This window comes from Cygnus atratus, chromosome 29 (genome assembly GCF_013377495.2).
Source record: "Cygnus atratus isolate AKBS03 ecotype Queensland, Australia chromosome 29, CAtr_DNAZoo_HiC_assembly, whole genome shotgun sequence".
Lineage (NCBI taxonomy): Eukaryota > Metazoa > Chordata > Aves > Anseriformes > Anatidae > Cygnus > Cygnus atratus.
The window spans coordinates 491402-517589 of record NC_066390.1 but is presented as its reverse complement, the minus strand read 5'-3'; the positions used below and the strand labels follow the sequence as shown (position 1 = coordinate 517589).

Below are 26188 nucleotides of genomic sequence, written 5' to 3'. Positions count from 1 at the left end.
GGCTGCAAGAGCCAGAGACACAAAAGCTGTCCCGGCTCGAAGCCGTCCCTTCACCAGCGGTCCCGTGCCCCCGCCACCAACAGCCATGCCACCCGCACCTCCCTCCTGGCCCAGGGATGCCGAAAAGCCGAGGCTGCGCCCGTCCTGTGCCAGGCAGGAGCCACCCAGCAGCTGCGGATCAAGTACGGGCTGGTGGCAAAGAGGAACCAATTAACTCGAAAGCCTCGCCAGCTCTCCTCCAGGAAGAGGCGGCTCTGGGTGCCAAGGCCTTTGAGGAACGGGGAAGACTTGGGTGGTTTGCCCTCCATTGGCCCAACTAGTTCTGACACAGGAGGAAGTGCACGAACAGCCGACAGGGTGGGAGCAGCCCCGGCACCTTCCTGCACCGCGCTCAGAAGCGGAGCACAAACAGGGGCCGGGATGCCGAGGATGAGGTTGGAAGCAACGAGGAGGCAGCGCCTTGGTTTTACCCCAGAAACGGCCAGTGCTGCTGAGGATGCTCTGCACCCCCTCAGCACCAGCACACGTCACCGGAGAAGGAGCAGGCGGGACAGGAGCCGCGGCCGTGCTGCTCCCACAGGGATCGCAGCAGTACGTGGGCACACGGCTCGCAGGAACGCAGAGATGCGATGAGAGCGGAGCGTCTGGCCACATTACGGGCCAGCACCCTGCCCTCAGCACCCCACAGACACCCCCTGCCCACATCTGCGTGGAGCTGGGCAGGCTCCCCCCAGTTAGCCCCGTTCCCTTGCGTGGCAAAGGCAGCGCCAGCCCCCCGGCCACCCCCAACAGTCCCCTGGACCCAGCCTGGCTCCTGGAAAACCCGTCCCTGCCCAGGGAGATGGCACCTGCGTGCACAAGACCCAGACAACGGAGGGGAAAGGGCTGCACCAAAACACCTCGGCCGCCCTTAACCACAGGTATTCCCAAAGCAGCATTGGGACCCGGGGAGTGCGCCGCCGCCCCGGCAGATGGGAAGAGCGCTCCGGCAGATCAGAGCCGCGCGCCGCTGCCCTTTGTCCCGCTGGAAGAGCTCCTCCACCATCCCCGCCGGCTGGACTTTGTCTCCCCTCTCTTCTGCAGCCAAAGACAGGAACAAATTAACATTTTCAGCGTCGCAACCCGAGGCAGTGGCTTTGGGGGTCGCAAACCAAGGCAGCCCCACCGCTGCACTGCTGGGGGGGAGGAGGGCTGGGGTTTTGAAACCTCCTCCCCAAGCCTCATCCCCAGACTGGGGAAGCTCTTGCCCACGGAGCTCCAAAGGACACCGTGCCAGCTGCACGTGGCTTTGTGGGGTCGGCAAGGCACAGCACCCCGCAGCAGGAGCCCACCGCCAGCCACCCGGTGAGGGGGCGTTCCCATGCTGGCTTTCACCCCGTTCCAAGTCATCGGGGTGGAGGAGAGGATGGAGGAACTTCCCTCGAGCTCATCATCGTTGCTGCAGCCTTGTTTCCAAAGGCAACGCAGCTTATGCAATGACTGATGCCTGTCCCTCCCGCCCCCACCAACTTCGGGATCCGCCGGCTGCTTCGAACCCCGACCGAGGGGGGGACGACGCCTCCGAGGTGCCCCCGAAAAGGGGAGAGGCCGAGCAGCAAACCCCGGTGTGCTCTCTGCCTACGTAGAGAGGGCAGCTCGGTGCCAGTGGCTCCAGCAACCCCGCACGGGTCTCAGCGGAGTGGGGGACACAAGCGGCATCGCCGCCGCCTCCCTCTGAGGGACGCGATTTGGGTGCCTGAAGCTCCCCCGGGGGTGGGGGGGGAGGCCAGGGCCTCCCGCCCCCCCCCCCCCCCCCAGCACTGGCCATGGGTTGGACGCTGCCGTCTCTGCCATGGCACCGAGCGCCAGCAGCTTCGTGCCGAGGTGGGTGCTAAAAGGGGACAGCGAAACCTTCCCCCAAATCCCCCCATCGATAAATTGCTCCAGGCTGCCGCCTTCGCCAGGCCCTTCCCATCTGGGCTAGAGGGAACCCGTAAGCGGAAAGCTGCGCGAGCCAACTCAAAACCCCAAATCTCTGGGCTTTTAAGGGGGGGGAAAAAAAAAAAATCAGGCTCCCGCCCCATGCATTAAAACATCTCCAGGAACTTCTCCGCTAGCGGCTCCCCGCTGGCCGGGGCTGCCGGCTCCGAGCCCCCGGTACGGCGCGGCGAGGCTGCAGAAGAACAGGGCGAGCAGATCAATTCCAGCAGGGGCGAGACGTGCGCAGCTTGAAAAGGAGCTGCTCGGTGCGGGGCTGGACGGCCCCGGGGCCACCGGCCAGCCCCGTTACTGGCCCCATTACCGGCCCCGTTACGCAAGGGCCGGGGGGGCCGCGCTGTCACCGCAGGGTAGCTGCTGCTGCTCGCAGAGGGAAAATGGGGGGGGTGGGGGGGGTGTCAGGGGAATAAAAGCGGGGGGAGCTGAGGAAAGTTACCGGGGGGGGGTCGGGATGGAGACGAGGACGCCTGCTGTAGGAATTGGGGGGTCCCTTTATTTTCTCTGCAGAAGCGGGGACCCGCGGGGCCGCTCTGCTTTGTCGCAGCGGGGCCGCCGGGGGAAGCGCCGCGGCTGCAGCGGCCGGGACCAGCCCCAGCCCCGCTTCGACCCCGGTCCCGGTCCTGACCCCAGCCCCGGTCTCGACCCCAGCCCCGGCCCCGCTCCGGTCCCGGCCCCCTGGCCCCAGCCCCGCGACCCCCCGGGTCCTGAGGGCGCCGCCAGCGGCCCGGGCCCGAGCGCAGCCCCCGCGACAGAGCCCCCCCGGCCCCGGCCCCAGCCCCGGCCCCGGCCCCGGCCCCGGCCCCGCGCCCCCGGTCCCGGCGGGCGGCTCCGCTCCGCAGCGAGGCGGCGGCGAGGGCCGGGGCCCCCGCGGCGGGAGCGCTCCGCAGCCCCCGGGGGAGCCGTGGCGGGGCCGAACCGGGCCACAGCGGGCCGAACCGGGCCGACCCGAGCCACACCGGGCCGCCCCGGGCCGTGCCGCCCCCCGCGGCCCCGCACTCACCTTCGAGGGCGCGGGCGGCAGGGGCGGCCAGCAGGGCCAGCAGGCACCCAGCGAGGGGCAGCAGCAGCGGCCCCATGCCGGCGGCTCCCGGCGGCTCCCGGTTCCTCACGCCGTGCTGCCCGCGGGGCGGCGCGTCCCGGGCCCGCGCACCGACATCCGCGGAGGGAGGGGGCGCGGGAGGGCGGGGGCGGGCAGGGGAGGGCCGGGCCGGGCCGGGCCGGGCCGGGCGGAGCGGGGGGGCCGGGCCGAGACTGGGGTGGTTGGGGGGGGGAGGGAGAACCGGGACCCTCCGGCCCTGGGCGGCGGCGGCGCCGGGGGCTGCGGGGCGGGGGCGGGGGGGCTGCGCGCGCCGCCGCCGCCGCCGCCGGGGGATGGAGCGCGCGCCGCCGCCCGCCTGACGTCACCGGGCTCGAGCCGCCGCGCGGGGGGGGGGGAGTTGGGGGGAGGGGGGGTGGGGGGGGGGGGGGTCCTACGCGGCGGGCACGCATGCGCGGGAGGTGCCGGGGCTGCGCCCCCCCGGCGGAGCGGGGATGGAGGGGGGGCAGGTACCGGGATGGGGATTGGGGAGGGGGGTGGATGGGGGGGAGTATGGGGTGGGGGTGGGGATGGTATGGGAATAGGTATGGGCATGATACGGGTATGGTATGGTATGGGAATAGGTATGGGCTTAGGTATAGGTATGGTATCAGTATAGGTATGGGTATGGTGTAGGTGTGGGAATTGGTATGGGCATGGTATGGTATGGGAATAGGTATGGGCAGAGGTATAGGTATGGTATCAGTATAGGTACGGGTATGGTGTAGGTGTGGGAATTGGTATGGGCATGGTATGGTATGGGAATAGGTATGGGCAGAGGTATAGGTATGGTATCAGTATAGGTACGGGTATGGTGTAGGTGTGGGAATTGGTATGGGCATGGTATGGTATGGGAATAGGTATGGGCTTAGGTATAGGTATGGTATCAGTATAGGTATGGGTATGGTGTAGGTATGGGAATTGGTATGGGCATGGTATGGTATGGGAATAGGTATGGGCAGAGGTATAGGTATGGTATCAGTATAGGTACGGGTATGGTGTAGGTGTGGGAATTGGTATGGGCATGGTATGGTATGGGAATAGGTATGGGCAGAGGTATAGGTATGGTATCAGTATAGGTACGGGTATGGTGTAGGTGTGGGAATTGGTATGGGCATGGTATGGTATGGGAATAGGTATGGGCTTAGGTATAGGTATGGTATCAGTATAGGTATGGGTATGGTGTAGGTATGGGAATTGGTATGGGCATGGTATGGTATGGGAATAGGTATGGGCAGAGGTATAGGTATGGTATCAGTATAGGTACGGGTATGGTGTAGGTGTGGGAATTGGTATGGGCATGGTATGGTATGGGAATAGGTATGGGCAGAGGTATAGGTATGGTATCAGTATAGGTATGGGTATGGTGTAGGTATGGGAATGGGAATGGGTATGGGTGTGGTATGGTATGGGAACAGGTATGGGTATAGTATGGGAATAGGTATGGGCATGATACGGGTATGGGTATGGGTATAGTATGGTATGATGTGGGAATAGGTATGGGCTTAGGTATGGTATCAGTATAGGTAGGGGCTTGTTGTAGGTATGGGAATGGGTATGGGCATGGTATGGTATGGGAATAGGTATGGGCAGAGGTATGGGCATGGTATAGAATGGGAATGGGTATGGATAGAGGTACGGTCATGGTGAGGGGATGGGTATGGACATGGTGTAGGTATGGTATAGGTATGGTATGGGCGTGGTGTAGGTATGGACATGGGTATGGTATCAGCAGGGGCATGGGTATGGGGGACAGGGACGTGGCGTAGGGACGGACATGGTATGGATACGGTACAAGTGCTGCCCGCCGCCCCCACCCTGCAGCATGAGGCCATGGCCCCAGTCCATGACCCCCAGCCCAGGGTCCTGGCAGCGGGGTCCCAGCAGCAGGGTCCCGCGGGGGCCAGGCCATATTTTGCTCATCCATTGTTGGGTCCTGAGCGCGTGGCTCACGGTCGGAGCTGTGCTCGGGCTCAGCGCCAGCTCCTGGCAGGGGGATGCTCCGTGAGCCCACCTGGGGGGGCCACGGGCAGTGGCTCCGGCCCCAAACAGCCACGGCATTCCTCTCACCTTACCCAAACATCCTTTTCTCCACAGGGAACGTCTCATCCCTGCCTCGGATGTTTGTTAGCAAGTGTCTCCGTCACCGTGATCTGCGTTTTGGGCCGGTTGGGGCAGCAGCCGCGCTGCCAATATTTGCAATGCTGCTGAGGAGCCAGGGACCCACCCAGGCTGTGGGGCTGGCAGTAGCGCGGACTCCCCAGCCCCACTGACAGCGGGGGTGCCCCAACCCTGTCCCTCCTTCATCGGCTGCAGGTGCGTTCCTTCAGCACCCCCTGGGCAGTGCCCCATCCCTCCCTGACCACCATGGCTGTGGCTCTGATGTCAGAGCCAGAGCCGTGACCATCATTCTCCTCGCCATACCGCTGCCTCACGGTGCTGAGTCTGGGTGCCACAGGGTCCAGGGCAGCACCGGCACCCACCCTGCAGCCTCTCTGTGGCAGGAGCCGCCTGCGCCCCCCCAGATGACGTCAGCAGTTACAACGATGATGTCATACACCTGCCCCTGCCCCAGTGAGGCAATGCTGGCAGAGGTCTTGGGGGGAAGGCGGACAGGAGCCAGCCGGGAGGGGCCCATCCGAGGCAGTGCCGTGCCAGATGTTTGGGACGAAGGTCCAGATGTTCCTGGGATGCCATCCCCGCAGAGGGGCCAGGGGTGCCTGGGGGGGGGGGGCACAGCACAAAGCGCCACTCTGCACCACGCAGCCAAGGCCCTGCGGGTTGCGCAAACCCCTGCGAGTGGAGGTGGCCGGGACAGCAGGGCCATGGCCACGCTCTTGCCAGGATTCCTCCCACATGCCCAGCCCCGGTTCCCATGCGCTCAGCACCGGTGGGTTCGTTCAGGGCCCCCCGCGGCTCCCAAGCCAGGCGGGGGAAGCCCAGTGCCCCCCTACACCCCCAGAGCGGGCAGCCCGGGGGGGGTCCTGCTGCTGGAGGGAGGCAGAGGAGGGGGATGCCACAGCAGGGCCCCCCGGTCGCTGATGGTCCCAATGCCCCGGTGAAACGCGGGCTCCGTCCCGCCGCGGCCACGTCTGGCCGTGTTCCTCCGAGGGGTGCTGTCTGCCCCCCAGCCCCACAGGGACGCGACTCTGCCCCACACCGCCCCGGCCCCACGCACGCCGCGGGAGGCCTGCAGGAGGGCATCGGGGGGGGGCGAGGAGCGGTGGGGACGAACGCGGGACCCTGGCCCCCGAGGGCGCTGCCACCGGTGCCCGGGGCAGGGGGCACGGCCGGGCCTTGCGCTCGGTTCCCCGGGGGACCGAGGAGCCGTTTGCCCGAAGCACGGCGTGTCCCGGGGGGTCCCGTCCCAGCAGTTGGGGGGCAGCCCCCCCCAGGTCCGTCCCCCTCAGCCGCCCCCACCCGGGGCCTCGGGCACCCCGGGGCCGGTAACAGGGCCCTGCGGCGGGACCCCGGTGCGGCAGCGCCCCCTGGCGGCCCCGGGGCGGCTCCGCACCGAGCGGGGGGGTGGAACCGAGCGGCCCACGGGGCACAAACGGCCCCCGGCGCACCGGGACCCCCCCGGACCTCGCTCACGTCTCCGGGCAGCTCCCGGGCCCGGCCGTGGGCCTCGAGCCCCGGCACGCGGCTGCAAACCGGGGCCAGGCCCCGGACCCGTTGAGCAGCAAAGCGCCGCCGAACGGGTGCGCGGCTCGGGGGAGGCCCGGTTCCCGGTTCGGGGAGGGGGGGGCGGTGGGCTGCACGGTGGCGGAGCCCCGGTATGGAGCAGGCTGGGGGGGGGCAGCGCGATGTGGGGCAGGTGCGGGGCGGCCCTTGGGGGGGGGCACAGAAACGGCTCCGCAGCGGGACCGGAGGGGGGGGAGGGGCGGGAACTGCGGGGACCGGGGGGGAACGTGGGGACCCGCGAGGGAGAACGGCGGGGACCCGGGGGGGGAGAGGGGCCGGGGCCGTCGGGGCCCCCCCGCGCACCCCCGCGCGTCTCCTCCCTCTTCCTGGCGCTCGGCGCTTTCCGCCGGAGCGGGGCCAGCCCCGGGAGCCCGGCCCGGCCGCGCCCGCAGCCGCAGCCCGCGCCGCCATGGAGTGAGGGGCCCCGCGGCCCGGCCCGGAGCGGCGGCTCCGCGAGGTAACGGCACCCAGCACGGGACGGGGGAACCGGGGGTGGGGGGGCGCGGGGGCCGCCGGCTCCGCGGGCCCGGGGGCACCGGGAGGGGCCGGGCCCGAACGGGAAGGGGCGAGCGCGGCTCGGGACCCCCCGGGATGGCGGCGGGACCGGGGCCGTGGAAGCCCCGGGCCGGAAGGAGGCGGCGGGGGCCGGGCCCGGTGAAGGGGGAAGTCGGCGGCTGGCTGCGGGGCCTGTGCCCGGCGGGACGCGGCCCGGTAACGGGGCCTTCCCCGGGCCGATAACGGGGGCAGGGCGGGAGCGGGGCCGGGCGGCAGCGCCCTCCGGTAAGTCCCCGCTTCCCGGGGGGGGGGGGGGGGGGCTGCGGGGACGGGGGGGCCCAGGCTGTGGCCCGGGGGGGATAACGGGGCCTGGGGGGGGGGGTTGCCCTGGCCCCCACCGCCCCAGCTCGATGCCCGCGCGCCGTGCAGCTCTGCGGCCTCCGGTTGCCCGCCGCAGGCAGCGGGGCTGGCAGCAGGCCCCGGGGTGCGGGTCAGCGCCTGCGGGACGCATCCTGCGGCTGCTGGGCCCCCGGCACCGTCCGGAGCGGGGCCTGGCGCACGAAGCGGGGCTCCCCGCAGGAAAACCCAGCGGCTTTTCAGCCCCCGGCGTCAGGAGAGGAGGCCGCAGCTGCTGCTGGGCTCTGCAGGTGCCTGCCCGTGTCAGGGGGCAGGATGGCGAAGCAGGGGCCTGCAGAGCCCCCCGGGGTGAGCCCACCGGAGCCCAGCCTGCTGCTCGTGCAGGCGGGGACGGACAGCAGTGCCGGGGTCCCTGCGGGCTCTTGGCAGCCCCAACGCAGCTGGAAGCCCGGCCCGTGCTTGGCGGGGTTGCCAGGCCCAAAGTCCAACGCGGGCGGCTACCAACAGCGCGTATGGACTGGGCCGCTGGCACCCCATCTCAGGGCGAAGGGTGCGTGAGGCAAAGCGAAAGCGCATGAGCGCAGCCCGGGGCACCTGGCAGGCGCTTCTGGGGGCAAGGGCTGCGGCAGGTCCCCAGGGGTGGGAGCTGAGGGCCTGATCCTGCCTGGATTCCCCGCGCTGTGAGTCACACCAGGGCTGGGTCAGCTGGGGAAAGCCGTGCTCTTCTCCGTCTGAACCAGGAGGGCTTTCGCTGCGGGAGGGCAGAGGGCTCCGGCCAGTCCGTGCCAACGCACGGCCTCCGCAGCATCCTCTGCGCTGTGTCCCATCGGTGCCGGGACTGAGGTCCCGCATCCTCACCTTGGACAGCGAACACCGGCAGCGTTTGCCTCCCCGGCAGCATGGGGAAACTGAGGCGTGTCAAAGGCGGTGACAGCAGCAGGCTGCGTCCCCATGGGGACGTGGGAGGGAGGCTGGTGGCAGAGCCAGGTGTCCCAAACTTCAAGCACTGGAAAATCTGAGCGTCTGTCCCTGAGGAAGTCCCAGGGAAATCTCTGCTGCACCTTGCGGAGGGCAGTGGGCTGCGTGTGTCTGCTAGCCACCGGCTCTGTCCCCAGCCGGCTCTTGGCAGGGCCTGGCCCCAGGGGGGGCGTGTGCTGGGGGATTGGGGGGTGGAGGGGAGCCGGATCCCTCGGGGGGTCCCTCACAGCCCCGTTTCCCCTCACAGCAAAGAAGTGGCACCGAGAGGTGGGTGCTGCTCTCATGAGGTGCCGGTGGTGGGTGGGTGACAGCGGTGAGACGCTTGTCAGCTCTCACTTCTGGGACGTGGACTCAGCTTCCCACTGCCCACAGAGCGAGCAGAAAGCCCATGCTGGGGAGCAGGGAGGTCAGCGATCCCCCTTCGGTGCCAGGGCCCGTCCTGCCTGACCTCCTGGCACCGCGTCCCTGCTGCCACCAAGGACGAAGCCAGGCGGGGTGGGGAGGTAGGAAGAGGGGGCTCGGGGCGGAGCTGCCCCCCTGCGCCATATCCTGCCCCGCCATTGAGCTGGAGGCGCCTCGAGGCCGCGGGGTTTTCCCAGGCAGCAGCTCCCAGCCCCGCACGCAAACGGCCTAGCCCCATGGGAGGGGGCCCTGTCCGGGGCTGCCTCCACCCGGTTCCTTTTTGGGGGCACGGAGCCCCGCTAGCGGGGGATTTGTGCATCTGCGGCAGCGTGGGCACGTTGCCCACGGAGCTGGGAGCTGCGCATGTCGGCACGAGCGAGCTGCAGGGCTGGCGGCCCGGGGCTGGAAGCTGCGGCGCTGGCTGCTTTGCCCAGGGGACGAGGCAGCGTCCCCGACCCGCAGGAGGGGTGGCCTCGTCCTGAGGCTTGGGTCTGCGTCCTGGGGCCTGCCGCAGTGCTTCCTCTTCTCGGCGCTGCAGATATGTTGATAGGGCAAACACCACGTGGCCCACCAAGCGCCAGCTGGTACTGCAAAGTGCAGGAAACCGGGGCGCCGGGCACGCCGGCCCTTCTCAAGGAAACCTCAGCCCCGGCCAGGGTACTGTTACAGGGGCACGGGCTTGGCAGGGAGAGGCTGTTGTGCAGAAGGAGCAGAGCAGGAAAACACGGAGTTATGGAAACTGCAGCGAGGACGGGAAGGAAGTGTGGCACGGCTGCGCTCGAGGAGCTGCAGCGATTGACGCCAGGAGGGGACGGGGCCGTCCCCTGCCGCGAGCTCCTCCAAGCCGGCCCTGGGCTGGTGGGGACGAGGAGGAGCGCGGCGTCTCCTGCAGCCTCGCAGCAAATTCAGGCATGCCCAGCTCACGCTCCAGGTTGTTGCGTACAAGCCAGCGGCTGCCTCCCCGCGCTAAGCAGAAATACAGGTTTTAACGAGGAGGGGGGACGGGGATTGGGCCTCTGAGGATCGCAGGATGAGGGACTGCTCTTTTCTCCTGTCTCTGATCCCTGCGTACCAGCAGCTCTGACCTCTCCTGGTCCCTGCCTTGCAGGGTCCCTGGGGGGTGGCGAGGGGAAGCAGCAGCCGCCGGTGGGTTTCCCCAGCCGAGCGAGCTGTGGAAAGGCCCCGGCCCCAGCTGCAGCAGGTGCCCTGAGCGGGGCTGAGCTGCCTGGTGAGCGCTGGGTAGGTTTCCCCAGCCGTTGATCCCTGCAGGGTCCGTCGATCCCCGCAGTAAATCATCGGGGTGGGTTTGTGCCAGCGGAGTCGGGAGCAAATTCGCTGCTGGGAGACCCAGGCACAGCACGCAACGGGGTTGCTCCTCCGATCGGTGTGGGATCCCGGGGGCTCGAGCACCTCGGGGGCTCCCTTTGCCCGGCCCCAGTGCGTCCCGGCCCCCGGAGCGAAGGCGGGGGCGAGCGGCCTCGCTTGGCGGCCGGCAGCGGGCCACGGTTGTTTTGCACTCTCTGCAATGTTGCCCTAGTGACGTTGGCTCCCTTCCCTCCGCATGGTTTCTCAGAGTCTCCGGCAGCTCCACCTCCTCCCTGCGCCTTGGCTCTTGCCGCGCGGCGAGGACCCGCTGGGGAGAGCAGCCGGCCGCAGGCGCACGTGACGCCTCCCCCTCGCTCGGCTGTTTGCTCTCAGCCCCGGCAAGACGCGCTGGCCCGCGTCCCGCAGGCCTCCCGGTCCTCCGAGGGCTGGAGCCTCGCGTCCTGCTGCAGGATCCGGCCTCCACCCCGGCCGGGCGAGGGGCAGCCAGGAGCGAGGTGCGTCTGGGCCGGGCGGCGCAGCGGCTCCTCGCCCCGGCGAGGGGTGGCGCGAGGGGAGCTGGCTCTGCGGCGGGGCCGTGGGATGGAGGACGTGAGGGTGGCGGGGAGGAAGGGAGCAGGATCTTGGGAAGCAGCCCGGGAGGCTGGGCTGCGGAGGCAGGGTGAAGTCCGCAGGCTTTAGGCGCTGCTGGAGGGCGTAGGGTGCGTCTGTGCCAGGGAGGCACCGCTGGGGTTGCGAAGCCCAGCTTGGGGGGGGTGGTGGGAGCCCCCGGGTCTTCCCCGTGGTGTTTCCTGTCTCTAGTCATCGAGCCCTCTCCTTGCTTTCCATGGAATCTGGAGACCGGTTTGTGGGGTGGCTGAGGCGTGCCCTGGGAAGGTGTTTTCCTTGGCGGGGGGAGGGCTGGGGAGGTTTTGGGGAGCAGCTTGGCCACCTCACCTCTGCAGGGCTGGGGGTCAGGGCTGTGTCTCATTCCTGAAAGCACCGCAGCAGGGCCGTTTCAGCAGGCGCTGGGGCTTCGCGCTCTTCTTGCTCCTGGCAGCTTTGCCATCTCTCCTGCGCTGAGCTCAGTAGCGCTGCCTGCCACCCCGTGTGTTCCTGTGCCTGTGGAGCAGGCCCAGGGATTCCCCAGAATTGCAGGAAACCGAGGCACGAGTGGGCTGCCAGCCTGCCAGGATTGCCCAAGAGGAATGATCAGGGATGGGTGCTTCCTGCTCCTCCTCTCCGCGCAGCCCCGGCCGTGCCAAGCAGCAGGTTCAGACGGCGGAGGGACGGGGCAGCAGTGCTCGAAGGAGCCTTCAGGACCGGGGGACAGACCTGTTCGCACGTGGCCCCAGCCCAGCCGTGCGGAGGACAGGGTTGTGGGGTGCCCGCAGTGCCCCCCTTCTCCCCATTCACCCCCCGTTTCCCTGCAGGTAACGGTTCCCAAGATGTCCCTCTGGAACATCGTCTCCCACATGCCGCCGGAGGAGTTCAGCAGCCTCTTCGCAGAGTTTCCCCGCAGCCTGCGCTGCCTCCTGGCCGACTGGCTGGAGAACCAGCCCTGGTGAGTCCCCGGCTGCCCCGCGGGGCTCTGCCCTGCCCCTCACCGCTCCCGCGCGCCCGGGATGGGGCTGGGGAGCATCCAGCTGCCCGCAGAGAGGGCTGAGCCCCCAGCCAAGGGGGCCCCAGCCTGGCCAGTGCCTGAACGTGTGGGTGCTGGTACCGGGCTCCGTCCACGGCCCCAGGTGAGGTAAGTGAGGGCGCCCCATGCATCCGTGCGGGAGCAAGAGGAGATGGGGCCGAAGATGGATGCACTGACGGTGCAGCTCGTGGTGGGTCTGAGCGCCCTGATCTGGATGGGAAGGGAGCTGGGCAGAGGGTGCAATGTCAGGTGAGGCTGGTCGGGGTCAGTCGGTGCCCTCAGCACAATAGCAGGGTCTGGACTGACTCAGTGCTGCATTCGCAGTGGCAATAACCATGGGCGCAGCCTGGCCAGCACCCCTGGTTTGCACCTAGAACATAGAAATAGCAGCGGGTTAATTAGCAGCGTCACGGTCTCGCCCAGGCGTCCCCAGGAGTGGCCTCAGGAGCTGCTTCTCCTCCGCACAGCGTGATGACCAGGTTGCAAACGGGCAGGAAATTCGACACGAAGGGGCTTGGCCACGTGTAGCCCCTGGGGCTGCGCCGCAGCAGTGGGCGAGGGGCTGCTCCAGGCCCTGTGGGGGGGGAGCGCAGCGGAGGGTGGGTGGCAGCTGGGTGTGCGTGTGGGAGAGGTTTCAGGAGGTGACGTCCTCTGCGATGAACCTCGTGATCTCGCTCAGAGTGCCGTTCACTCTCGCTCACAGCTGTAAGGTAGCAAATTTCCCCCAGAAGTCCAGCCGGCGCTGGGTGATGTGCCAGGGCAGCGGAAGCACCAGTGTCCCCTTCCTCCCCGGTGCGTGCTCACGGGGAGGGCGGAGGCTTTGTGCCCACCCGGCCTTCTCCCCTTCTCCCCAGGGAGTTCATCAATGGCTCCGACGCCTTCTGCACCAGCATGGCCAGCGGGATGCTCTCGGCCATGCTGGAGAAGCTCCGCAGTGCCGCCGGCAGCGATGGGCAGCAGTGTCAGATCCTCCAGCAAGTCAGCAACATTGAGGTGCGTGGGGGGCCGGGCGCGGGGCCCCGAGGGCCGTGTCCCACCGGGACGGCAGCTAGCAGCCACGGGAGGCAGGATTGTTGTCATGCCTTGGGTTTGCTGCATCAAACACCATCGAAGGGGCTGATGCTCTGAGCCGGTCCCCTCTCGAGGCCGGAGCCGTCCGTGACTCGTGCGGACTCAGTGCCGGCGGTGGGGTTTTGTGGGTGCTTCGGCAGGACGGGGGAGCTCATCCGTGTCCCGGGGCCAGCCCCCAGCTCGTCACAGCACTCAGGCCCTTCGTGGCCACGATTCCCCCCTGCACGCCAGATGCCGCAGCTTCCCCTCGTGGGCCGCGTCCCTGCAGCCCCTTGGTGCCCAGGAGCTGCCCCCGCGGGGACCCCCCGAGCACGTTGGCACTCATGCAGCCTCCTCACCACATGTTCCCCATTTTCTGCTTGAGCGTTCGATTTCTCCTTCCTCCATGCGGTGTTTTGTGCCGTGTTTCCTCCTGCTGCGTGTGCATGTGTACACTGGGTTTCTTTTTCTGGGCTCTTTCTCTGTTTACTGAGACCTCTGTGAATTGCTCTCTGTCTCTCTTCCTCCCTCTGTGATTGCAGATTAACCCCTCTACTCTCTCTCCTGCCAGTGGAGCTCTTAGAGTAAGGGCTGAACGGTGCTCGCGCCCAGAGCCCGGTTCTGGTTGAAAACCCTGCTTTTTTGGTAATATACAACATTTGGGAAGGGGTCAGTTTTAGTCATAACTTCTGGGGAACTGGGTGACTTTCATGAACAACGTTGCTGCTGGCTTTTGAAAATATGCAGATGTTTCAGCTTTTTTTTTTTTTTTTTTTCCAATTTAAGTTACTCAAGAAGAGCCTCCCTCCTCCCATTGTTCCTCATCCCGTAACAGCAAACCCTTTTCCCTTCCAAGCCCTTTGTTGTGGGAGTGCGCTGGGTGGGAGCATGGGCTGCGGGCGGCGGGAGCTGGGTGCTCTTGCTCAAGACAAACGTGGCCAAGGAAGCAGCTGGGGCAGGCACGGCCTCTCTCCGGGGGGTGCGGGTGCTTCGGGATGGGGCTGTGACACAGCGAGGGTGTAGCTCTGGGCTGCCACAGCGTCTCGGGAGACCAAACCCAGGGCTTTGGTCCCCTAAACCCCGGTGCTGGCAGGGCTGGCGCTGGTGCGGGGCCGCCGGCACTGCGTCGGACGCGGGGTGGGCGCAGGGGGCCAGGGGCGTGTCGCGGAGCTGCCGCCCGGCCCGCAGGGGAAGCCGCCCAGCGCGCCGTCCAGCGGTTCGCCATTGCTGTTTAGGGAAGTAGCTAATTTGGGAAATGTGCGAAGGCCGGAGGAGCTGGCGCAGGGTGCGGGGAGCTGGAGCCAGACGGGAAATTCCTCTCCCTGGGCTTGGTGGAAAGCGCTGATTCACTCGGGCCAGGGGTGGCCGGGAACGTCTTCGCCAGGTGTAGGGCTGGTGCCTCTTGAGGGGATGCTTACAGAAATATGGAATTGGGGTTTGGGTTTGGGTTTAATTTAAAGTTGCTTCGTATTTTTCATGCACGGTTGAAAACTGGAAAAGTTTGAAAACTGGAAAAGTTTTAAAGGTTTTTAAATTTTTTTAAAGTTTTCAAAGTTTTAAACTGGTTGTAAAGCTGGAAATTGGTTATGTCACAACAGCGTGTCAGCCGCGGTCTCTTCCGCGTGTCTGGCTGTGAAACTGCAGAGATTGGCTCAGCGCCCTTCGTGTTGGGCTGGGGGCCTGAAACATGTGAACGGGATGGGCTGGGGGCGGCGGGGCACGTGTCCTGCCCTAACACCCAGGGCCTTGCTCTCCCCAGAACGCGTACCGGCGGGACCCGCTGCGGCTGGTGGCTGTCCTGAAGGCGATCCTGGAGGGCGAGAAGGCCGCTGTGCTCAAGAGGGTGCGTGGCTCCTGCCCCCCGCCGGGGCAACCCATGGCCGGGCCGTCCCCGGACCCCGCTCACCCCACTCTCCTCACCCCAGGACCGCCACCTGCCCCTCAGCTTCCACCGGCGGCAGGAGGAGCTCAAGTTCAGCCTGGGCCTGCAGCGGCTGCAGCACCGCGTCCGCGAGGTCCAGGCACTGCGGGAGCACAGCTCGCAGCTGCGGGACGGCTCCGCAGGTGAGGGCTCGGGGCGGGATGGATCCAGCCCTGGGGCGTGGCGTGGGTCTGCCGTGGGGCGCAGCGGAGAACGGCGTGCCCCAGGGCGCCAGCAGCGCCATGCGGGTGCAGTCCGGCACTAACGGGGCCGCCCCGCTCCGTCCTCCCCAGCCTCTCTGCCGCTGAACCCACAGCTGAAGACAGAACCGAAAGCCCCGGAGAGCGTGAGTGGGGCTGGGGCAGCAGGGCAAGGCGGCAGTCCTGCAGGGGGGGGACAGGGCTGAGGAGCACGAAGCAGCTCAGGGGGCACGGGGCCAGTGCGGGGCTGCGGGCTCTGCCGGGGACACGGTGCCATGCAGAGCCCCATGGCTCGTGCTGCCCCCCAGGAGCTGCCCACCCTGATCCTGGAGGCCACGAAAGAGCTGGAGGTGGCCAAGCAGCAGGTCCTGAAGAGGATCCAGATTTGGAAGAGGCAGCAGCAGCTGGCGGGGAACGGAGCGCTCTTCGAGGAGAACCTAGCACCGCTGCAGAAGAGGTGGGGTGGCGATAGGGGACTCGCAGCAACCCTCGCCCTGTCTTCTCCCCTGGGAACAGGGACCCTGCTGGCCTGAGGGGCTCTGGGACTGCTGTGGCCCTGTTTCAGCTCAGGGCGCCCTTTCCCCGTGGTTTCCTCACAGGTGTGAGAGCCTGGTCGAGGTTTATTTCCAGCTGCACCAGCAGGTGATGGCAGCGAGCGCAGATCTGGGGCCCGAGCTGCTGCCCCGGCTCCTGGAGCGCTTCAACGAGGTTTTATCCAGCCTGGTCAAGAGGTAATGGACAGGGAGGGCGCTGCGGGGGCAGAAGGTGGATCTGCAGAGGCTGGTGGCAGAGCTGGCTGCCCTCGTCACCGTTGTCACCCCTTGTTCCCCCAGCTCCTTCCTGGTGGAGAAACAGCCCCCACAGGTGCTGAAGACCCAGACCAAGTTCCAGGCGAGCGTCCGGTTCCTGCTCGGCCCCCAGCTGCTGAAGGCGTCCACCAAGCCCTACATGGTGCGGGCTGACATGGTGACGGAGAAGCAGGCGCGGGAGCTGGCGCTCAGCGCCTACGGCAACACCCTGAGGTGAGCAGCTGGCCAGCGCGAGGGTGGGGGGCTGTGCCCCCGCTGCGCTGCCCTGACCCCCGCTCTGCCCAGCGAGAGCACGGGGGAGATCATGCACAATGTGGTGGCCCTGGAGACCAACCCCACCAGCGGGACCTGCTGCGCCAACTTCAAGAACGTGGTGAGTGCTGCTGGCCAGGGGCTGTACAGTGGCCCCGGGACAGGCTTGGGGCTGCGCTGGGATGTTGGGAGGACCCCGGAAGGGCTTTGTGGGGGTCTCGGGGCTGTTGGTTGCCTGGGGGTGACGCTTGGCTCTCCCCTCCCTAGCTGCTGAAGAAGATAAAGCGCTGCGAGCGGAAGGGGTCCGAGTCGGTGACCGAGGAGAAATGCGCCGTCCTGTTCAGCACCACCGTGGCCCTGAGCCCCAGCAACCTCACTGTGCACCTCCAGGTACCGGCCCCTCTCCTCAGCAGCACCGAGCCTCCCTCAGGCACCCGGGTCCTGCCACCCCTCGCAGCCCTGGTCCGGGCTGGGATGGCCCTGGGGTGGCCTCAGGGCTGTGGGACGCTGAGCCCGGGCTGAGGGGAGGGCGCTCCGTGCCCAGGTCCTGTCTCTGCCCATCGTGGTCATCGTCCACGGGAACCAGGACAACAATGCCAAAGCCACCGTGCTGTGGGACAACGCCTTCTCGGAGATCGTGAGTGCCGCGAGCGAGGGCTGTGGGGAGGGGCTGGGGCAAGGGAGGACCTGCCGGGGTGCCAGGGCTGGATCCAGCTCCAGGACGAGGAGATTCCAGGGCTGGGCCGGGGCAGTGGGCGATGTCTCGATGCTGTCCTGATGCTGTCTGGCCCCACCGCAGGACCGCGTGCCCTTTGTGGTGGCCGAGCGGGTGCCGTGGGAGAAGATGTGCGATACTCTGAACCTGAAGTTCATGGCAGAGGTGCAGACCACCAAGGGGCTTCTCAAGGAGCACTACTTCTTCCTGGCCCAGAAGATCTTCAATGACCACAGTGCCAGCCTGGAGGACTTCCAGAGCCGCAGTGTCTCCTGGGCCCAGTTCAACAAGGTTACTGGGAGGGCTGGCCAGGGTGGGCAGGGGCCAGCCTGGCCCTGGGGAGCCTCACAGCCCTCTCGTTCCCCAGGAGATCCTGCCCGGCCGGGGATTCACCTTCTGGCAGTGGTTTGACGGAGTCCTCGACCTCACCAAGAGATGCCTCAAAAGTTACTGGTCAGACAGGTGGGTGCTGGGGAGGCTGAGTGGGGTGTTCACGGACCAGATGCAGGGAGTACTGGGTCCCATCCTGGCACTGGCACGCTGTCCGTCTGTCCTTTCCTCCAGGCTCATCATCGGCTTCATCAGCAAGCAGTACGTCTGCAAGCTCCTGAGCACAGAGCCTGACGGGACCTTCCTGCTCCGCTTCAGTGACTCGGAGATCGGGGGTGTCACCATTGCTCACGTCATCCGGGGCAAGGACGGTGAGACGGGGGCTGCTGCCAGCACCGCGAAGGGGAGAGCGAGGTCACCGTGGCGCGGGGATGCTGGGCGTTACGGGGGGCAGGCAGTGGAGCCCCGTGCCATGTCACCCGCAGGCTCCAGCCAGGTGGAGAACATCCAGCCCTTCTCTGCCAAGGACCTGTCCATCCGATCCCTTGGCGACCGCATCCGGGACCTGGGGCAGCTCCGCAACCTCTACCCCAACACCCCCAAGGACCAGGCGTTCGGCAGCCACTACAACAGTGAGTGGTGGGAGCAGAGGGGCCCTGGCCTCGGGGCTGCCCCGGCTGCAAGGCTGTGGGGAGAAGCAGGGGGGGCTGCGAGGGGGGCAGAGGGATTTGGGTCCTAGGTCCTGCTGGCCCCAGGGGCTGCCAAGGCTGGCACTGCATCATCCCACGCGGGGCGGTGGCTCACAGCTGCTTCTCCTTTCCCTGCAGAAGAGCAGACGGGCAAGGACGGCCGCGGCTACGTCTCCACTGCCATCAAGATGACGGTGGAAAGCGAGAGGTGGGTGGGTGCAGGAGGCTGTCGGCGAGCCCCGATGGAGGTGTGTGCATGGGCAGATGATAGCGGCCAGCCTGAGCATCGCTGCTGGGCAGGGGGATTTCTGTCTGGGGGAAATGGGGAAATGGGGAGGTATTCGTGAGCGAGGAATCCCCCCCGGGGAGCCCGAGCCGCAGCGGAGCCCAGCTCCACGCAAATCCCACCCTGATGTCAGCGCCCCCAGCAAGTGCTGGCTTGCACACACGCCTCTTTGTAGACTGGACCTTGCGGTGCAGGAGTCCTGCCTGTGCTGAGGGGGTCGGTGCACTTCTGCAGGGACCAGCAGCCCCAGAGCACTGCAGGGGGAGGCCCCGAGCCCCCCCAGGCTCAGATGTTCAGCCTGCCCGTGCTGCAGCCCGAGCTGCGCCCCGAGAACCTGCAGTCGGTGCTCAGCCCCATCTGGTGAGTGCCTGCCCAGGGGCAGGGGCAGCTCTCCGGGCACATGCTGGGAGGGGAGGGGGCTGCCCTGGAGAACGCCCTCACCTGCTGACAACCCCCCTCCGTCTGCACTCGCAGCCCCCCTGCTCCCTTCTGCTCCCAGTCCATGTCCAGCTACCCCGCGGGTGAGAGCAACATGAACATGATGGTCCCCGAGGGCATCGGGTCCTCCTTCCCCAGGTAGGAGCAGTGCCACGATTGGGGTGGGGACAGGTTGGACCCCCCACCTCCCCCCGGCATGGCTGGGCCGTGTTTCCCCCCACACACACCTAAAACGCTCCTGCTCCTCCCCACAGCACCTCACCGATGCTCTCATCATCCCTGGTCATGGACCCTGCGCTGCCCCGCTGCCAAGACCTTGCCTTCAGGAACCCTATGTAAGAGCTGGCGCGTGGCTGGAGGGGGGCACCCTGCCCTGCCCCCCCTTCCCCTGGTCCCAGGGCATGCACAAATGGGGGAGCGGGAACCGTCCCCAGCTGACCAGTGCTCCCAGTGCTCTGCCCAACTGGTGCTGCCCATGAGGAGATGCGCTCCAGCCCCTAAACCAAGCACTTCTCCCCTGCGTCCTGGGGCTGCCAAGCGCCCTGGGGGCAGGGAGGTGCCCCCTCCATCGGCCCCCTCTCCCCCCTTTGCCCCCCAGGAGCTTTATGACCAACCAGTACATGCCCGGGGAGGCCTCCCAGCTGCTGCCCGGAGGCCCCTCGCCGGAGCCGCGGGATGAGGAGATGCCCGAGCTGGCCCCGTTCACACCGATGGACGCGCCGCTGCAGAGCTCCCCAAGGTGGTAAGCACGGGGGGGCCGTGGGGTGCCTGGGGGGGCTGCCCTGGGTCACGCTGCTCCCGCTCTCCCCCAGGATGGCGCCCAGCATGGACCTGCCGCCCGGCTCGGAGTTCGACCAGTTCCTACAGGAGATGTCCCTGGAGAGCCCCGCGCTGTGCCCCCCCTTCACGCCCCCCCTGCAGCGCAGCGGGTACCCCAGCCCCAACGCTTCGTGCTGGGGGCTGGGGGAGTCCCGGTGGGATGACAGCGTCCGGCCAGGGCACGCGTGAGGGGGCTGCGGGGGCCGTGGGACTGTGAGCCCCGACGCAGCCTCGTCTGGGCTCCTGGACTTGACACCATTTGCGCCGGGGTGGAAACTCTGGCAGGGGAGGGGAGGGAATTTTGCGGGGGGGGGCAGCACTTTGGGTGACACCCTGCCCCCCCCCCAACCTGTGTATACGCTGCACTTTGGAGCACAGAGCCGCTACCTGCCCTTGCTGCTGCCAGCGGGGGCCCCGACCCGCGTGGGGGTGCCCCCGGCCTCGCCGCCAGGCTCAGTACCCCCAGCCCACGCTGCCGGGCTCAGCCCCCCGCAGGGGCCGGGATGAGTCAGCTGCAGGGGCGAGAGAGGCGGCAGCGGGAACCGGGGGGCTGAACGCGCCAGCCTGGCGCTCGGCAGGGCCTGCAGCATCCCGAGGGATGGGGGGGGACAGAGGGACCCCCGCCCCCCCTGCACCAGCCCAGCTGGGGCCGCAAGCCCCTTGTCCACCCGGGACTGGCACCTGCTGTGGGGTTTGTGAGCTGCCCTGCGGCCCCCCCAGCCTGGAGGAGGGTCAAGGCAGGGAGAGGGAAGCCTGGGGGCGTGGGGGGCAGGAAGATAAGCCATAAAATAAAGTTTTATTCCAAAATAACAAAATAAATAATCTACTGTACACGTTACAAAGGAAGAGTTGCTAATGCTCTAAAAAGACACCACACAGTCTTAACGGGGGGGGGGGGGGGGACGACCCGGGGGCTGGGCATGGCTTGCAGAAAAGGGGGGGGGGGGGGGGGCAGCAAGGCCCCGGCACCCATCAAACACCTTCTGCTTTGTGCTGGGGGGGTTGGGGGGGGGCTCCTGTGTGACCCCCCCCCGGCACTCGGACCACACGCAGACAAATGTTGGGGGGGGCATATGGGGGGGGGGGTGCGCGTGTGCTCAGGCATGTGCAGGAGGGGGGGGGCACCGTCGTGGGGGCTGGGGGAGGTGTATTTACAGGGGAGATGCATGCATGCGGGGGGGGGCAAGGGGGGGCTTGCAGTGCGTGCGCACGGAGTGCTCGCACGTGCTTGCTGCGGGGGCGCTGGCGGCTGGAGCGCGGGGGCGCTGCGGGGGTGCGCGGTGCTGCGCGCGCCGGCACCGCCGTGGGCGGCCGGGCTGACGTGGGAGCACGCAGCGGCGGTGGCAGGCGGGTACGGGGGGGGCCCTGTGTGGGGTCTGTACAGCGGGCTCAAGTCCATCGCGGGCTGCCCCAGCCCCAGCCCCTGGGGGGGCGGCGGGGGGCGAGGGTATTGCTGCTGCGCGGAGCGTCCCGCCGCGGCTGAGGTAACCAGAGCGTCCGTGCGGGAGGGGACGGGGATATGGGGGGGGGGGGGGGGCTGCAGCCGAGCCCCCTCCGGCACCTTGCGCCCACAGCACTGCTGGCACCCAGCCCCCTGCCCATTATTGCTTCGTTAGTGGTGGCGGGGGGGCTGCGGGGCTCCCGCCGGGCGCCTCACTGCCGGCTGGTCTCCTGCTCCACCTTGATAGTGCCACGGGGGGGCTCGGGGGGAGGCGGGGGGCCCCGCTCTGCCAGCCCATCCTCGAACTCTGCGGGGAGAGGGGGAGAGTTAGGGTACCGTAGAAAGGGGGGGACAGCTCCCTCCGTCCCCACACTGGCCGCCCCCCTCCCCCGAGTCCCCAGCCCCCTGACCCCCTCCCACAGCCCCCAGGGGCTCACCTGGGCCCGGGGGCTTCCCCGGCAGGCAGGGGCTGAGCCGCCCCACGCGCTCGTGCGAGACCAGGCGGGCCAGGCGCAGCCCCTCGTCCATCAGCGTCTGCTGGAGGATGTGGCGGCTCCAGAGCCCGTGCGGGGGGAGGCCGAGGGGCACGTCAGGGGCCACGCCGGGCGGTGGCGTCAGCCGGGGACAGGCTACCGCTGCTGCAAAGAGAGGGGCGAGGGTCAGCGCTGGGGGCTGCGGGGTTCCGGCCACCACCTGCCCCCCGGGTGCGCCAGTCGGAGCCCCCACTCACCCTGCAAGTGGCTGTCGAGGCTCTCCCCAGAGAGGCTGGCCGCATCCTCCTCCAGGCTGGCACGGTACGGGGCCGCGTGGGGCTCCGGCCCCACTGGCAGCTGCAGGGGCTCCGGGCGGCTCTGCTCGCCCACCTGCCGGGAACGTGCAGCTGAGCGCGGGGCACCGCAGCCGGGCCCTGTCCCTCTGTGGGGGGGGGGCTCCACAGTGCAACCAGCCCTCGCCCCTCGGCGCCTGCCCGAGCCGGCGCAGACAGCCCTGAGCACGCCGCGCGGTCACACCCACGCGTGGGCGATCACCTGCCCACGCTCGCAGGTGTGCACGCATGCACATGCACGCACACCCCCGTGCATGCGCGTACACCCCCCCCCCCCCCCCCCAGTGCCTGCACCCCACCCCATGCATGGGGGTGTACACCCCGGGCACGCACCCACCTCCTGCTTGAGCCGCTTGGCCACGGTGGCTCCGCTCTCCTCGGGCTGCGTCCTGCGCGGGAGGGAGGAGAAAGGGCTGCATCAGGCGCGGGGGCGGCCGCGCAGGGGCCCCGCGCCATGCATGCCCGCCCGGCCCCCTGCCACGCTCTGCGGGCAGCGCCAGCCGTGACGGCGGGCGTAGGAGGCCACCCGGGCAGGGCGGTGCCGCGGGACGGCGCGGAGCGGGGCCTCGGCGCAGATGGAGCCGGGGGGGGGGGGGGGGTGAAAGCGAGGAGTGACCCGAGAGCGAAGGGAAAGCGGCAGCACAGCCGCAGCAGCCAGCACGGCGCTGGCAGGGGCCTCTTGGGGGAAGGGTGCAAGGGACGAGGCACTCCCCCGTTGACCCCCAGCTGGATCCCCATCCCCACCCCAAGTGCTGTGCATTCCAGCCGCCCCCTCCACCCCCAGCACCTCCGAGGTCAGGCAGAAACAGCCTGAGCAAGGGAAAGGGGAACTTGGGGCCACGTGGCTGCGGGGGCTGCAGGCTCCCACCCCCGTCCGGAAGCACAGGTCGTGGTGCAGCTCCCACGAGGGCAGTCGGGGGCTGGGGAGGAAACCCCGTGTGTGGGCAGGGGGGTGACAGCTGCCCCCCTAAGCCCCCCTGAGGACACTGGGCTCACCTGGCCACCTTGAGTGAGGACAGGTAGGTGCTCTCCCGTGCGACCTGCCGCGAGAGCGAGAAGAGCTCGACGCGCCGCAACAGCAGCGAGTTGTCCCGCAGGCAGAACTGGGCGGCCGCCTCGTTGATGATCAGCTGGGGGCAGAGGCCCGGGCGTCAGCAGGAATGGAGCCGGCGGCGCCAGCAGGACCCTCAGCAAATGGCACCACAGGCTCCGGGCAGGCAGAGACCGCCTGGACAGGAGGGGACCTCGGCTTCCTGCACCCCTGCGTGGTGGAGCCCCCACCCCAGCCTCCTACCTGGGACACAGCCAGCCCCAGAGCCACCCCAGCCCCCTCCCCATGCACCGGGGCCGGAGTTCCCCTGGTGCATTTGAGCCTGGCCCCTCACCTCATGCAGGGTGAGCTGCTTGCCCTCACGGCGCCGGGCCTCGCCGCGACCATAGATCGCACTGTGCCGACGGATCTCCTCCTCCTTGTGCCGGTCTCCATCCTCCAGCTGGAAGATGTGCCCCACGGCTTTGGCCAGCTTCTTGTTGAGCTTCATGAGCGCCCGCAGCTCGGCGTCGCCGCCCCGGGGGCAGCTCTGCAGGAGCCGCTCCACGCTCTCCGCCACCGTCTGCACCAGCTCCGGCTCCAACGCCTCGGCGCCCACCGGCTGCTCGCCGCTGCTCCCGCCTGGGGAGAAGGGGGGGCCCCCCGGCTCCTCGTCCCCGCCACCCTCCGACTCCGGGGTGCTCCTCCCTGGCCACGGCGGGGCCGCCGAGGGCGACAACTTCTCCCCCGGCTCCGTGGGCTGCGGGCCGGGGGCGTCCCTGTGCTGCTGCCCCCCTTGCCCGTGGCCTCGCTGGGGCTGGCGTGCCCGTTGCTGAGCGACTTGCGCCCGCCGGCCTCGGAGAGCTTGAAGAGGGGGATGCTGCTGACAGGCACGGCCGAGACGGGCTGGCTGAAGAGCCCCGGGTTGGAGGCCCACTCGCGCAGGGCCTTCTGGAGGCGGCGGACGTGCAGGGGCTTGGTGGCCATGCCCACCAGCGCCATGATCTCCAGGAACTCCTCCTCGCCCGCCTCGCAGAGCTGCTGCACGTCGTCCCCCCCTTGCTGGATGAAGGTCTCGTAGTAGCCCAGCAGGTTGGCGCGTTGCAGCACCCGGTACAGCTGCAGCTCCCCCAGCGTGCGGGGCACGGCCATGGCGAGCCTGTGGGACGGACAGCGTCACGCTGGGGCCAGGAGGGACAGATGGACACCCACGGTCCCCCAGGTCAAGCTCGCAGGAGAAGCGCACCCCATACCCTTTGGCCCGGGTGCCTGGGGGTCCCCGGGATGGGGGCACACCCCAGAGGGAGGGGGTGCAGTGGGGCACTCCACAGGCCCCACCAGGCCCCCCCTGCCCCTCGGGCCAGGTCAGACCCCATGGCCACGGCTCCCCAGACACAACACAGACACGAGTGGGGCAGAGGCCAGGCCCGGGGGCACCCCCCCACCCTCATTTTCCCTCCCGGGGCCGTGCCCAGCATCCCACGGACCCCCCCTCCTGCCGCCAGCAGCCCCCCCCAGGACACCCGTGTGGGTCAGGACACGTACCCGGGGCTGTCCCAGCCCTCCCCATCCCCAGACCCCAGCGCCCCCTCCCTCCTCTACCGCTCCCCAACCCCCCCGCTCGCTCCGACCCTCCCGGTGCCCCGAGCCCCCCCTCCCCCCGCCCCTTGCCCCCAGTCCCCTCCCGCCGCCCCCCGGTCGCTCACCGCGGGCTGGAGCCGGCTCCGGCCGCTACGCCCGTGCGTCCCGGGGAGAACCGCGGGGCATGGGCGGGGGCGCGGGGGCTCCGAGGGCCGCGCTCCGCTGCGGGCCGGGGATCCCGGGGGTGCCGGGAGCTCGGGGACCCGGGGGGGGGAGGGGGGGAGGCTCGGGGGTCCCGCGGCCGGGCCGTGCGCGCTCACTCCGCCGCGCCGCGCCGCTTCTGCGCGCCGCCCACACGGGCGGTACCGTGAAATAGCAGCGGCCCCGGCTGCGCCGCGGCGTGGGAGGCCCCGGGGGCGGATCCCGCGGCTGCCTCCCCCGCTGAGCGTTGCGAGGGCGGCCGCGGCGGGGGGGGCCGCGGGAGGGAGCCGCGGAACCGGCACCGGCACCCCCCAGGGACCGGGGGGACACCGAGGGGTCCGGCTGCCCCCAGGGCGCGCGGTGGCACCGGAGGTCCCGCACCCCACGGAGAGCAGCGCGGGGACCCCCGGTAGCTCCCCGCCCGGGCCGCGGAGAGCCGGTGGCGGCGGAGCGGCGGGGAACCGGGGCCGGTGTCCCGGGCGGGCGCTGCTCGGGGCGGCCGGTGCTCGCGGGGCGCACCCCGCACCCGGTGCCTGCCGCGCCCGGGGGACCCCCGCTGTGTCCGGAGGATGCGGGGGGTCCCCCCCTTCAGCCCCCCGGCCGGGGGTCCCGCAGGGCCGGCAGCAAGGGGGGGCTACGCTCGCAGCATCTCCGGTTCCTGCAGCAACCGGGCGCGCCCCGGGGATGCTCCGGGGCGCTGCTGCCCCGTCCCGGCAGCCCCGCACCCACCCCCACCGTGCCGGACCCGGCGCGGGGGGCTCGGCTCCCGGGGCAGCGGGAGGCGCCCGGTGCCGTCGGTAGGCTCCAGGGTGGGCACCCCCGCGGGTCAGCCGCGGCTCCGGGTCCCGTCCCGGGGGGGGGAGATGGGGAGCGGAGGGAGAGGGTTTTGGGGGACGGGGGGGGGAGGGGAATCCTGCAGCCCCCCGCCGCCTGCACCCCGAGGGAGGGTCCCGGCCCCCCGACCCCCCCAGCTCGGCGCTATTTATTTACAGCGCGGCTGGCGCCAGCCGCCCCCGCTGCCTCCTGCCCGGGGGGGGGGCCCGGGACCGGCGGGGGGCAGCGGGGGGCTCAGCGCCCCTCCCGGGGGGGGCCCGTTCCGGACCCTCAGCCCCCCCCCCCCCCCCAAACTCCCCCGCCCCCGGGCTCGGGCGTCCGGTGCGGGGGGGCCGTTCCCAGGCCCGCCGCTGCCCCCGGCTGACGCACATCCTCCGCCCACGGCCCCGCCGCTTCCCGGCTTCACCGCCCACGGCCTGGGGGGGGGGCCCCCGGAGCCCGCTCCCCGCCCCCGGCCCCCGCCGCCCCCTCCCCCGGGGTGGGGGAGGGGGGAGGGGAACGGAGCCGAGCACCGGGCTCCCCCCTCCGTGGGTGGGGGGGTCCCGGCACCCCCTCGGGGGGACCGGCACCGATGCCCTCCGGTCCCGGGGGGGGGCACCGAGGGGTCCCGGGGAGGCACCGCGAGGGGGTCCCAGGATGGGGGGGGCTGGGCAGGATGCCCCCCCTCCCTCGGAGGCAGCCAGCGGGGGGGGGCACCCGGGGGGCGGCGGGGGCCGGGCACGGAGGGGCCGGGCGGGGGTCCCGGGGGGTGCCGGGGGGTGGGGAGGCGGCGGAGTCGCCCCGAGAAAGCACCGGGACCCCCCCGACCCAGCCAACGCGGCGCTGCCCCCTGATAGGCGGAGCCGCTTGTCAAT

At 69.3% G+C, this 26188-nt stretch overlaps 3 protein-coding genes across 6 annotated transcripts in view; 1 reads left to right on the top strand and 2 right to left on the bottom strand.

The window, feature by feature from the left end:
• The window catches only part of LRP1 (LDL receptor related protein 1), an 88710-nt gene extending 85595 nt beyond the window's left edge, over window positions 1-3115 (bottom strand). Inside the window, exon 1 of the mRNA XM_035570226.2 lies at window positions 2978-3115. Within this exon, the coding sequence (XP_035426119.1) occupies window positions 2978-3053 (76 nt within the window). The 5' untranslated portion in view covers window positions 3054-3115. The remainder of the gene's footprint in view (window positions 1-2977) is intronic.
• Window positions 3116-6570: 3455 nt separating this feature from the next.
• On the top strand, window positions 6571-20267 carry STAT6 (signal transducer and activator of transcription 6). Of its 4 annotated transcripts, none has more exons than XM_035570232.2 (22): window positions 6571-6753; window positions 11704-11834; window positions 12767-12905; window positions 14722-14805; window positions 14888-15026; window positions 15177-15229; window positions 15392-15540; window positions 15683-15814; window positions 15917-16105; window positions 16178-16265; window positions 16412-16534; window positions 16689-16781; window positions 16944-17150; window positions 17227-17321; window positions 17424-17560; window positions 17675-17821; window positions 18017-18086; window positions 18399-18524; window positions 18639-18740; window positions 18857-18937; window positions 19201-19341; window positions 19415-20267. In XM_035570232.2, the coding sequence occupies exons 2-22, from the start codon at window positions 11719-11721 to the stop codon at window positions 19608-19610; spliced, it is 2607 nt and encodes an 868-aa protein (XP_035426125.1). In that variant the 5' UTR covers window positions 6571-6753; window positions 11704-11718; the 3' UTR covers window positions 19611-20267. The 4 variants fall into 4 exon arrangements, with proteins under 4 accessions (XP_035426125.1, XP_035426122.1, XP_035426120.1 ...); XM_035570229.2 differs by having other exon boundaries at window positions 19201-19344; XM_035570227.2 differs by lacking the exon at window positions 6571-6753 and adding an exon at window positions 7092-7193 and having other exon boundaries at window positions 19201-19344.
• An 807-nt stretch (window positions 20268-21074) lies between these two features.
• Window positions 21075-23870, bottom strand: NAB2 (NGFI-A binding protein 2). The gene is given in 7 exon segments (XM_050715981.1): window positions 21075-21169; window positions 21300-21500; window positions 21593-21725; window positions 22026-22077; window positions 22685-22818; window positions 23074-23480; window positions 23483-23870. Coding segments are annotated over 7 exon segments (1410 nt in total).
• Window positions 23871-26188: the final 2318 nt, after the last annotated feature.

Excerpts from the sequence above, each read along its gene's own strand:
- STAT6 (XM_035570229.2), top strand. The coding sequence starts at position 11,719 with ATGTCCCTCTGGAACATCGTCTCCCACATGCCGCCGGAGGAGTTCAGC. Across the intron at positions 15,541-15,682 it reads CTAGCACCGCTGCAGAAGAG|GTGTGAGAGCCTGGTCGAGG; the intron begins GTGGGGTGGCGA and ends GTTTCCTCACAG. Across the intron at positions 19,345-19,414 it reads CTGCAGAGCTCCCCAAGGTG|GATGGCGCCCAGCATGGACC; the intron begins GTAAGCACGGGG and ends GCTCTCCCCCAG.